The 11,789-nt window shown below is 45.0% G+C and overlaps 1 protein-coding gene across 4 annotated transcripts in view; it reads left to right on the forward strand.

Moving 5' to 3' along the window:
* LOC115167133 (arf-GAP with Rho-GAP domain, ANK repeat and PH domain-containing protein 3) overlaps positions 1 to 11,789 on the forward strand; it is a 51,222-nt gene that overhangs the window by 25,391 nt on the left and 14,042 nt on the right. For all 4 annotated transcript variants that reach the window (XR_003870443.1, XM_029721246.1, XM_029721260.1 and 1 more), the window contains exons 7-20: positions 1,219 to 1,288; positions 1,386 to 1,506; positions 2,107 to 2,395; positions 2,585 to 2,784; positions 3,262 to 3,347; positions 4,942 to 5,124; positions 6,290 to 6,440; positions 7,170 to 7,274; positions 7,881 to 8,034; positions 8,201 to 8,303; positions 8,569 to 8,767; positions 9,041 to 9,104; positions 9,342 to 9,505; positions 9,874 to 10,086. Coding sequence is in view for 3 of the 4 variants with exons in the window: in XM_029721246.1 (XP_029577106.1) it covers positions 1,219 to 1,288; positions 1,386 to 1,506; positions 2,107 to 2,395; positions 2,585 to 2,784; positions 3,262 to 3,347; positions 4,942 to 5,124; positions 6,290 to 6,440; positions 7,170 to 7,274; positions 7,881 to 8,034; positions 8,201 to 8,303; positions 8,569 to 8,767; positions 9,041 to 9,104; positions 9,342 to 9,505; positions 9,874 to 10,086 (2,102 nt within the window). In the remaining variant the exon portion in view is untranslated. The remainder of the gene's footprint in view (positions 1 to 1,218; positions 1,289 to 1,385; positions 1,507 to 2,106; positions 2,396 to 2,584; positions 2,785 to 3,261; positions 3,348 to 4,941; positions 5,125 to 6,289; positions 6,441 to 7,169; positions 7,275 to 7,880; positions 8,035 to 8,200; positions 8,304 to 8,568; positions 8,768 to 9,040; positions 9,105 to 9,341; positions 9,506 to 9,873; positions 10,087 to 11,789) is intronic.

Here is an 11,789-nt window from a genome sequence, read left to right on the forward strand (position 1 = left end):
CCAGGATTGAGAACCACTGCTGTACAGAATAAAACTATTCCAAAACATGCATCCTGTTTTGCAATAAGCCACTAAAGTAAAAATGTGGCAAAGAAATACACTTTTTGTCCTGAATACAAAGCGTTATGTTTGGGGAAAATCCAACAAAACACCATCACTGAGTACCACGCTTCATATTTTCAAGCATGGTGGTGGCTGCATCATGTTATGGGTATAATTGTCATCGGCAAGGACTAGGGAGTTTTTTTAGGATCCAAATAAACGTAATTGAGCTAAGCACAGGTAAAATCCTGAATGTTCCTGAGTGGCCTAGTTACAGTTTTGACTTAAATCGGCTTAAATCTACGTCAAGACTTGAACATGTCTGTCTAGCAATGATCAACAACCAACTTGACAGAGATTGAAGATTTTTTTAAATAAAAAAAGTTAAATATTGTACAATCCAGGTGTGCAAAGCTTATAGAGACTTACTCAGAAAGACTCAAAGCTGTAATCACTGCTAAAGGTGCTTCTGTAAAGTATTGAATCAGGGGTGTAAATACTTATGTAAATGACCTGTATTTCTTAAAACATGTTTTCACTTTGTCATTATGGGGTATTGTGTGTAGATGGTTGATGATAAAAAATGTTTATATTTAATCCATTTGAAATGCAGGCTGTAACACAACAAATTGTGGAATAAGTTAAGGGGTATGAATACTTTCTGAAGGCCCTAATGTCTGTCGTCTCAACCCTGGCTCTTCCTTCTTCCCACTGTTTCTCCAGTCTGTTTTGGTGTTTCTTGTTAAATGCTAATCAGTTCCTGTAGGTCGACAGCTCTGTTTTGGTGTTTCTTGTTAAATGCTAATCAGTTCCTGTAGGTCGACAGCTCTGTTTTGGTGTTTCTTGTTAAATGCTAATCAGTTCCTGTAGGTCGACAGCTCTGTTTTGGTGTTTCTTGTTAAATGCTAATCAGTTCCTGTAGGTCGACAGCTCTGTTTTGGTGTTTCTTGTTAAATGCTAATCAGTTCCTGTAGGTCGACAGCTCTGTTTTGGTGTTTCTTGTTAAATGCTAATCAGTTCCTGTAGGTCGACAGCTCTGTTTTGGTGTTTCTTGTTAAATGCTAATCAGTTCCTGTAGGTCGACAGCTCTGCTTTGCTCTTGAAATGTTAGATTTTTTTTCTCCTTTTTAAATCAGTGGTATGAGAATCTGATCATTTTTATTTTTGGTATTCTAGGAACTATGTATTCCAGAAACGCTATGTGAAGTTTGATGGCAAAAATCTGATGTACTTCGGCAGTGAAAAGGTAGGCTCTTTTTCCTGAATGACGGACTGTACTACATATTGATTGAGAGAACCAGGATTGTTCATCCTGTGCCTCTTTTTTTTCTGTTCTCTCCAAGGATCCGTATCCCAAAGGAGTGATTCCTCTGGCTGCGATACAGATGGCCCGCATGGCCAAAGACAATAAATTTGACATAGTGACAAGTCACAGGACATTTGTCTTCCGGGCTGATAACGAAGGTAAACAAAAAGCACTTAACAACAAGCAATTCAAATCTCACACACAAGCAACTACAGACGTCAGTAGTCCCACTTCTCTACATTTGTCCCAAAGTGTGTACTTGCAAATTCCCCATCATTATTTTCAAAGCATTGGATATGTGTTGTTAAATCCAAGTGTGCAAGTGCATATTTTAGGAGAATGGTGTAGGATCGGGACACAGCTATAGAGGAGTCCTCAGGGCATACAAGCAGAAACAAACCATGTGACAACCTCTATGTAGGACAAAGGTTGACCTCAGTGAGACAAGATTGTATCAGTTACTGTCATAAACTCCTAGTAGAAACATCTTGTTTAGGACTTTACTTTAGGCTACTGATTCCACTGGTATTTACCTATTAGGAAATGATTTGGTATCAAAAGATAGTTTCTGATACAATTGGTAACTGACTGGTACAAAAGGGTAGTTGGTTTGAATCCATACGACGCAAACAATAAATTCACATATTGTTCTTGTGTTATTACCATTTTTACCATATACTTTCATAGTAAATACCTGGTATTTTTTGTACTATAAAATAGTTAGTATTACCACTATCTTTCTACCGGTCCCCTCTCAGTGCAGAGACATCAGTGGTGCAGTACCTTACAGGGGAGGGTGAAGGAACAGCTTGTGTTTGGGCGCCCTCGCTTCGGTCCTGGCAGCCACTGTCAGAGGAGTGGTCCTCTAGAGCTCAAAGGGAAGTCAAAAGTCTACGTGGCCATCAACACAGAGCAGATCTGGCTGTACAAGACTGAGCAGTGCTTTAGAAATGGGATAGGAATCACGCTGATCGAGGCCAGAGGAGCTACGATCAGAGACGGCAAAGGAAAAAGCTTTGACCTCATCACTCCTTACAAAACATTCAGGTACGTGTTTACCGACGTGGTAAAAACATTTTTTTTAAACATTTTTTTACACATTTCTCTGGTTTTAGCAACAATAAAGTCTATTCATCATGGACTTCCTACACTGCTGTTTCTGAAAAAGAATATTTTGGGATTGGTTGATTGATTGATTGATTGATTGATTGATTGATTGATTGATTGTCCCTGTAGTTTCACAGCTGAGTCTGAGCGGGATAAGAGAGATTGGATGGAGGCTGTACAGGAGTCCATAGCAGAGACCCTGTCTGACTACGAGGTGGCTGAGAAGATCTGGTCCAACAGGTTTAATAAGCTCTGTGCTGACTGCCAAGCAGTCAACCCTGACTGGGCCTCCATAAACCTCTGTGTTGTCATCTGTAAGAACTGTGCAGGTGAGACAGTGTTTCCCCTACTATTGTATAGGTGGGGCGGGCTCCCCCTCCCTAGCTCTGTTGCCCTCCCCCCCCCCCGCCTAAAAGAGTGGGGTTGTAGTTTGATGCCTGAGGGCCTAGTTGGGTGTTGCTTTGGGGGACTTAGCGTCCCATCTGGTGAGTGTGACTGATGAGATAGCATTGGCAGCTGTTGGCCAGGTGTCTTAGTTATCAGCCCATTGTCATGAGCCACAACAGTTTCATTCTCACCTGTGTTGTTTTAGCACACCTGTGTTGTTTTAGCACACCTGTGTTGTTTTAGCACACCTGTGCCAGGTGAAGTGCTATGTTGCTCTAGAAGTTTCCAAATACAAACATGTCCCTCTCTTGTGGTTCTTTCCAGCGAGGCAGCGCCTGAGTGTCCTGTTACCAACACAATACCACTGTCTAGTGCCAGGAGAGTGATTATGGAGGTCTTTTGTCCCTTTTCCCCTACAGGTCAACACAGAGGTCTGGGGACTATGGTGTCTAAAGTACAGAGCCTGAAACTGGACACCAGCGTGTGGAGCAATGAGATCGTGCAGGTGAGAGGAAAGGGAAAGGTTCTTCAAGGAAGGGGGAGGGAGAGAGTCAGGGGGAGGGAGAGAGTCAGGGGGAGGGAGAGAGTCAGGGGGAGGGAGAGAGTCAGGGGGAGGGAGAGAGTCAGGGGGAGGGAGAGAGTCAGGGGGAGGGGGAGAGAGTCAGGGGAGGGGGAGAGAGTCAGGGGGAGGGAGAGAGTCAGGGGGAGGGAGAGAGTCAGGGGGAGAGAGAGAGTCAGGGGGAGAGAGAGAGTCAGGGGGAGGGAGAGAGTCAGGGGGAGGGAGAGAGTCAGGGGGAGGGAGAGAGTCAGGAGGAGGGAGAGACTCAGGGGGAGGGAGAGAGTCAGGGGGAGAGTCAGGGGGAGGGAGAGAGTCAGGGGGAGAGTCGGGGGGAGGGAGAGAGTCAGGGGGAGGGGGAGAGTCGGGGGGAGGGGGAGAGTCAGGGGGAGGGAGAGAGTCAGGGGGAGGGGGAGAGTCAGGGGGAGGGGGAGAGAGTCAGGGGGAGGGGGAGAGAGTCAGGGGGAGGGGGAGAGTCAGGGGGAGGGAGAGAGTCAGGGGGAGGGAGAGAGTCAGGGGGAGGGGGAGAGTCAGGGGGAGGGAGAGAGTTGGGGGGAGGGAGAGAGTCGGGGGGGAGAGAGAGTCAGGGGGAGGGAGAGAGAGTCAGGGAGAGAGTCAGGGGGAGAGTCAGGGGGAGGGAGAGAGTCGGGGGTCGGGGGAGAGTCGGGGAGGGAGAGAGAGTCAGGGGGAGGGAGAGAGTCAGGGGGAGGGAGGGAGAGAGTCAGGGGGAGGGAGGGAGAGAGTCAGGGGGAGGGGAGAGAGAGTCAGGGGGGGAGGGAGAGTCAGGGGGAGGGGGAGAGTCAGGGGGAGGGGGAGAGTCAGGGGGAGGGAGAGAGAGTCAGGGGGAGGGGGAGAGTCAGGGGGAGGGAGAGAGAGTCAGGGGGGGAGAGAGTCAGGGGAGGGAGAGAGAGTCAGGGGGAGGGGGAGAGTCAGGGGAGGGGGAGAGTCAGGGGAGGGGGAGAGTCAGGGGGAGGGGGGAGAGAGTCAGGGGGAGGGGGGAGAGTCAGGGGGAGGGGGAGAGAGTCAGGGGGAGGGGGAGAGAGTCAGGGGGAGGGGGAGAGTCAGGGGGAGGGAGAGAGAGTCAGGGGGAGGGGGAGAGTCAGGGGGAGGGAGAGAGAGTCAGGGGGGAGGGAGAGAGTCAGGGGGAGGGGGAGAGTCAGGGGGAGGGAGAGAGAGTCAGGGGGAGGGAGAGAGTCAGGGGGAGAGGAGAGAGTCAGGGGGAGAGGGAGAGAGTCAGGGGGGAGAGAGTCAGGGGGAGAGGAGAGAGTCAGGGGGAGGGGGAGAGAGTCAGGGGGAGGGGGAGATTCAGGGGGAAATGCTCATGTTAATTTTAGTCAAGTGGCAAAATATTTACCAGGATACTGAAATTAGTTTGATTTGTTGTGTATCAAGTACTTCTCACCACTTTTACCTCCAACAAATCCATTATATTGGAACAGTTTAAATATATTTTGTACATTTTTAAGTTGAAAGTCAGATGGTAGACTGTGAATATACTACGGGCCTCATGACTTCCGATTTATTCTGTGTTTGTGTTCGTCAGCTCTTCATAATGTTGGGGAATGACCGAGCCAATGAGTTCTGGGCGGCCAGGCTATCTCCAGCTGACGAGTTGGACCGTGACGCCACACCAGACCAGCGGAGAGAGTTTATCATCCATAAGTACCGTGAGGGTCGCTACCGACACCCCCACCCCAACTTCAACACACAGGAGGAGCTGCTCAAGGTACAGCAACACAAAATGTCTAGATTTAAAATGTATAGCTGCTATAAGAGGATTCAAAGGACATGTGTTGTGGGCTCCCGAGTGGCACAGCGGTCTGAGGCACTGCATCTCAGTGCAAGAGGCGTCACTACAGTCCCTGGTTTGAATCCGGGCTGTATCACAACTGGCCGTGATTGGGAGTCCCATAGGGCGGCGCACAATTGGCCCAGCGTCGTTACGGTTTGGCCCGGGGTAGGCCGTCATTGTAAATAAGAATTTGTTCTTAACTAACTTGCCTAGTTAAATAAAGGTTCAATATAATAAAAAGTATAGGGTATATTCATATCATTAAACCCTTAATATTAGTGTACAAGGTGCACGAATGGAGAACATTCCTAGTTTGTTATGAAGGAAAAAACTAAATTACTATCTGTCTTGACGGCATTGGCTGGCTGCTGTGCCTCACAGTAAAAACACATGGAGGGACCCTACCCTCACAGTAAAAACACATGGAGGGACCCTACCCTCACAGTAAAAACACATGGAGGGACCCTACCCTCACAGTAAAAACACATGGAGGGACCCTACCCTCACAGTAAAAACACATGGAGGGACCCTACCCTTACGGAAAAAACACATGAATTTCACATGATCACATGTGAATTTAACGGGATAACACGAAACGTGATCACATATGAAGCCTTCCTAAAAACACTTCTAGTCGAAATGTGTACCCTTACAACAACAAAAACATGATTTCACATGTGGAAAATCATATGATTTCACATGAAATTTCACATGTGAAATCATGTGATTTTCATCATTGGAAATCATGTGTTTTTTTTCTGTAAGGATACACATTTAGACTAGATGGTATTGGTGGTAGTTTTAGTATCTGTAACTTATCTTAGGGCTAGTATGCAGCTAGACATTTACCCCAACAATAAGGACATGGAATGTGCTTTTCAAACTAAAACAAATAAAGAGACTCGATAAAAGGGATGGATGCACATTTTAGGGGGGCAGTTGAATGGAGCGGGGACTTTTTGGAATTTGGGCTGAATGTCTGTCCCCGTGGCTGTGGATGCTTTTAGTGGTGCGTACATACTGTGTGTGTGTGTGTGTGTGTGGTGCGTCAGCCTAATGCTTCCCCCCCTCTCTCTCTCTCTCTCTCTCTACCATGCAGGTTCTGTGTACTGCTGTGACCGAGCAGAACCTGTTGAAGACAGTCACCCAGATCTTCACCGAGGCAGAGGCATTCCGACCCCGCCTCGCTGCCTCTAATGGATGTGACAAGCATCTGTCTCAGGAATACTCCCGCTCACAGGACAGCGCGGGTAAGGCAGGGGACAGGCTTTATCTGCCTACTGGACATTTTTACTGCGTTATGTGACTATTATGCGACCGTGCAGTATAATGTAGTGTACTCAGCAACCCACTGGGAAAGTAATTACAGCAAGGTTCATGGTTTGATAGAGAACCCAGATAACCTTTTTGGTTGGTTATCATCAGAGCATTTGTCTGTCCAGTTTGTCAAATCTTTACATACATTTTATATTTCTGTGTTTTTGATTTAATTTAATTTAAGAAATCTGTGAAATTCTGTAACGTAGAGCTATTTCACCAAGGGTGTTTACCGAGCTGCTTTTCTGGAAGTTTAGAGTGTTTTTTTTGCAGGTTTGTAGACTCTAGCCGAGCCTTTGTGATGAGATAGTTGGGTCGTCCTCTGTATGTTCACCTGTAGCGCTGCTGGAGTTAAAGATTAACCGAGTTCAAGCTTTCTCTGTTGAAACAGCACAACTAGAATAATGGAGTGAAAAACGTATTTTAAAAACAGAAACATTTCTAAACATCCATCTGCATTTCAATGAATAAGTTAAATGAAATTAATCATCACATTTCTAATCATTTCTAAAGTATGTAAATGCATTTTATTATGGCTTATTCATGAAAGTTATTATAAAGTTGAACTTAATGTTTTGCCCTGTTTGCCTAGAACACAACTTGATGGCTAGACTCAAAACTTGTCAATATCTTCTTCATGTTTTTCTCTGCTGTTTTCTCAGACCACAGTGTCTATGATGAGATTATGCAGGCCGTGCTGCACTCCGGCTACCTCTACATGTCAGCCTCAATGAACAAAGGGACATTATCCAGGAAAACCCGAGAAGGTAGGCGTGCGCGTGTGTGTGTTTTTTGATGGGTGCTAACAGCACACCGTGTGTGTGTGTGTGTGTGTGTGTGTGTGTGTGTGTGTGTGTGTGTGTGTGTGTGTGTGTGTGTGTGTGTTGATGGGTGCTAACAGCACACCGTGTATGTGTGTGTGTGTGTGTGTGTGTGTGTGTGTGTGTGTGTGTGTGTGTGTGTGTGTGTGTGTTGATGGGTGCTAACAGCACACCACTTGGCACGGGTTGAATAGAGGAATACTGCCTCCTCAGTAACATCAGTATAAAGGCCTGTAGAGAACAAATGACTTTATAGGACCAAATACTGACTGGGCCAATACTGTTCTGTTAGGAAATACACTACTCACTGTTAGTGGCTGGAGTCTCTACAGTAAAACAGCTTTGTGATTTAGAAGTTACTCATAGTTACTTAAAAACATCTATTTAAAAACACAGCTCATCATAAAATTCTAAAAGTTATTTTATTTAGAAAGGAACCTCGATATCCCGGCTTCATTGCGTTTGTTCGCTCTAATATCCGAAAGACGGAGATTCTGAAGTATGGCGACGCAAGACTATCAAGAAAGTAACAGCCTATATTTTTGCTCCCAGATTTCCAGAAGTACTGGTGCACGGTGGAGAGGTCTCTTCTGTTCTATGAGTCTGACCGATGTCCTGATCCTAGCATGACGATCAACGTCAAAGACATCGTCTGCCTGGGGGTCAGCAGGCCGGACTCCTGCAACAACAACGGCTTCATTGACAGGTTAGAGGACCAATCGTGGCACAGTAACTAACGTAGGGCGGCCAATCATACTGTCTCTTTCACTCACCTGGAAAGGATACATTTAGCACTGCCACTCAATGTACAGGCATCTACCAACTAGTGTTGATCTAATGCCCTTCACTTATGTTCCTGTGTCTTGTTGTAGGTTTCTCTATACGTTTCAACTGTACTTGTCCTCAGAGAAGCTCTATCAGTTTGGATTGGAAACTCCTGATGCACTGCAGTGTTGGGTCAAGGCCATCGGAAAGGTATGAGATGACTTTCTATCCCAAAAGAGTGCAATGCCTGCACACTGATGATGCCAATTCTCAGCTTTACTGACGTAGTTTGAGCTCTTCCAGCTAAGAATGTTGTAATGTCCCTATGCATGCATTACAGTGAAGTGTTCCCTCCTTTCTAACCAACACCGTCTATGTACTGTACTAGCCTGGGATGTGTCTGTCCAGTGTTCCTTCCTGTACTTGAATGTAAATGACTTAAATGTTGAACCACTTCCTGTGTTGTCTTCCTCAGGCCGCCACACCTTTAAGCTGCCACTGTCTGCTAGCAAGGGAGTTTGAGCGGGTGGGAGTGTTGCGTTACAAGGCCATGCGAGACCCTTCTCAGTGGAAAGAGGGATATTTTGTCCTTCAGAAGTCTAACCTCTTCATCTGCCCAGGGAACGACGGAGCAGCTGAGGACATTATCAACCTTAAACGTCTGCAAGAGCTCAGTGAGTCTCCTGTCGTGACCAAAGCTTTACTGGCACTGTGTGGTAATGAATTTGCTCAAATATTGTTTGGCAACTCCTTACTGAAACATTGACCATGTTATGCCCCAACTAGGGATTGCAATAAAGCTGCCAAAAAAGGAAGTACTATAGTGATTGAAAACCCGTCCGACTATAAAGAGAGAGTTTAACTACCCCAAGCACCATTTATTTGAGCAACTGTTTTCTGATGAATGATTTGGTCCATCTTCCATTTGTTCTGTGTTTGTCTCCTAGGTATAGTAACTGAGAACCAAAACCATGAGAAGAAGGAAATTCTGGTTTTGGTTGAAAAAGGAAGGTTGGTTTTCAGTCTCTTCCTGTTTTCATTCAATACATATGTAATTACCAAGTATGTCAACATCTCATGGCTAGTTTGACGCCTAAAGTATACCCAGCTAGGGGGGAATGGAAATTCCAGGATGAGAATAATTTGACCATGAAAATAATTTTTTTGGGGGGAGCTGGATTGAGTGATTTTCTCTGAACCTTCACCTTGAGTATCGACGTGTGTGTGTGTGTGTGTGTGTGTGTCCAGGACACTGCACCTCCAGGGGATGGGTCGCTTAGACTTCTCCCTGTGGTACGCAGACATCCAGAGAGCTGCTGGAGGGAAGGGCAACACCCTGAGAGAACAGCAGCTCAGCAGGAATGATATCCCCATTATCGTAGACAGCTGCATCGCCTTCATCACACAGTATGGTAAGGATAGAGTCTGGATATTATATTCCGTTACACATTATAGTAAGGATAGAGTCTAGATATTCTATTCAGTTACACAGTATGGTAAGGGATAGAGGATTCTGCATTTTCCAGTGATCTTGTGGATACGTGATAGGATCCATAGCATTTAATGCATTTTCAGTGGAGGTAATCCTTTATATTAAAGTATACAATACCAATGTATATAAATGGGTTTATAAATAGTTAATCCATTCATTATAACTCTGCAGTGGCCTGTGTACTGAAGGGATTCTTTACCCAGCTTAGCTGTACTTTACACCAGCCGGAGACAGGAGATACTAGCTGATGACTGATGTACTGGATCGGATGTGTGATCTGCTCGTCAGGTCTGGGTCACGAGGGGATCTACAGGAAGAACGGAGCCACGTCCAGGATCAAGCTACTGATGGAGGAGTTCAGGAATGATGCTCGGAACGTCAAGCTCCGGATCGGGGATAACTTCATCGAGGATGTGACTGATGTGTTGAAGAGGTTCTTCAGGGAGATCGACGACCCCATCTTCATGGCTGACCTGCATCAGCTATGGAAGGAGGCTGTCCGTAAGTATAGGTGTCTCTGGCAAAAAGACATTTCATCTCAATGAGACTAATCTCTATTAATAAAGGCTGTAATCTCAGACAGCACACATGAAGCTATTATTTTGTTGTGTCACCGACTTAATCAAATCAAAGTTTATTTGTCACGTGCGCTGAATACAACAGGTGTAGTAGACCTTAAAATGAAATGCTGAATACAACAGGTGTAGTAGACCTTACAGTGAAATGCTGAATACAACAGGTGTAGTAGACCTTAAAATGAAATGCTGAATACAACCGGTGTAGTAGACCATACTGTGAAATGCTGAATACAACAGGTGTAGTAGACCTTACAGTGAAATGCTGAATACAACAGGTGTAGTAGACCTTACAGTGAAATGCTGAATACAACAGGTGTAGTAGACCTTACAGTGAAATGCTGAATACAACAGGTGTAGTAGACCTCACAGTGAAATGCTGAATACAACAGGTGTAGTAGACCTCACAGTGAAATGCTGAATACAACAGGTGTAGTAGACCTTACAGTGAAATGCTGAATACAACAGGTGTAGTAGACCTTACAGTGAAATGCTTACTTACAAGCCCTTAACCAACAATGCCATTTTTAAGTTAAAAAAAAGGTATTAGGTGAACAATAGATAAGTAAATTAAAATAACAGTAAAAAAGACAGTAGAGGCTATAACAGTAGAGAGGCTATAACAGTAGAGAGGCTATAACAGTAGAGAGGCTATAACAGTAGAGAGGCTATATACAGTAGAGGCTATATACAGTAGAGGCTATAACAGTAGAGAGGCTATATACAGTAGAGAGGCTATATACAGTAGAGAGGCTATATACAGTAGAGAGGCTATAACAGTAGAGAGGCTATATACAGTAGAGGCTATATACAGTAGAGAGGCTATATACAGTAGAGGCTATATACAGTAGAGAGGCTATATACAGTAGAGAGGCTATAACAGTAGAGAGGCTATATACAGTAGAGGCTATAACAGTAGAGAGGCTATATACAGTAGAGAGGCTATATACAGTAGAGAGGCTATATACAGTAGAGGCTATAACAGTAGAGAGGCTATAACAGTAGAGAGGCTATATACAGTAGAGAGGCTATATACAGTAGAGAGGCTATATACAGTAGAGAGGCTATAACAGTAGAGAGGCTATATACAGTAGAGAGGCTATAACAGTAGAGAGGCTATAACAGTAGAGAGGCTATATACAGTAGAGAGGCTATATACAGTAGAGGCTATATACAGTAGAGAGGCTATATACAGTAGAGAGGCTATAACAGTAGAGAGGCTATAACAGTAGCGAGGCTATATACAGTAGCGAGGCTATATACAGTAGAGAGGCTATAACAGTAGAGAGGCTATAACAGTAGAGAGGCTATAACAGTAGCGAGGCTATATACAGTAGCGAGGCTATATACAGTAGAGAGGCTATAACAGTAGAGAGGTTATATACAGTAGAGAGGCTATATACAGTAGAGAGGTTATATACAGTAGAGAGGCTATATACAGTAGAGAGGCTATATACAGTAGAGAGGCTATATACAGTAGAGAGGCTATATACAGTAGATTGGCTACATACAGTAGAGAGGCTATATACAGTAGAGAGGCTATATACAGTAGAGAGGCTATATACAGTAGAGAGGCTATAACAGTAGAGAGGCGATATACAGTAGAGAGGCTATATACAGTAGAGAGGC

Source organism: Salmo trutta, chromosome 3 (assembly GCF_901001165.1).
Source record: "Salmo trutta chromosome 3, fSalTru1.1, whole genome shotgun sequence".
Lineage (NCBI taxonomy): Eukaryota > Metazoa > Chordata > Actinopteri > Salmoniformes > Salmonidae > Salmo > Salmo trutta.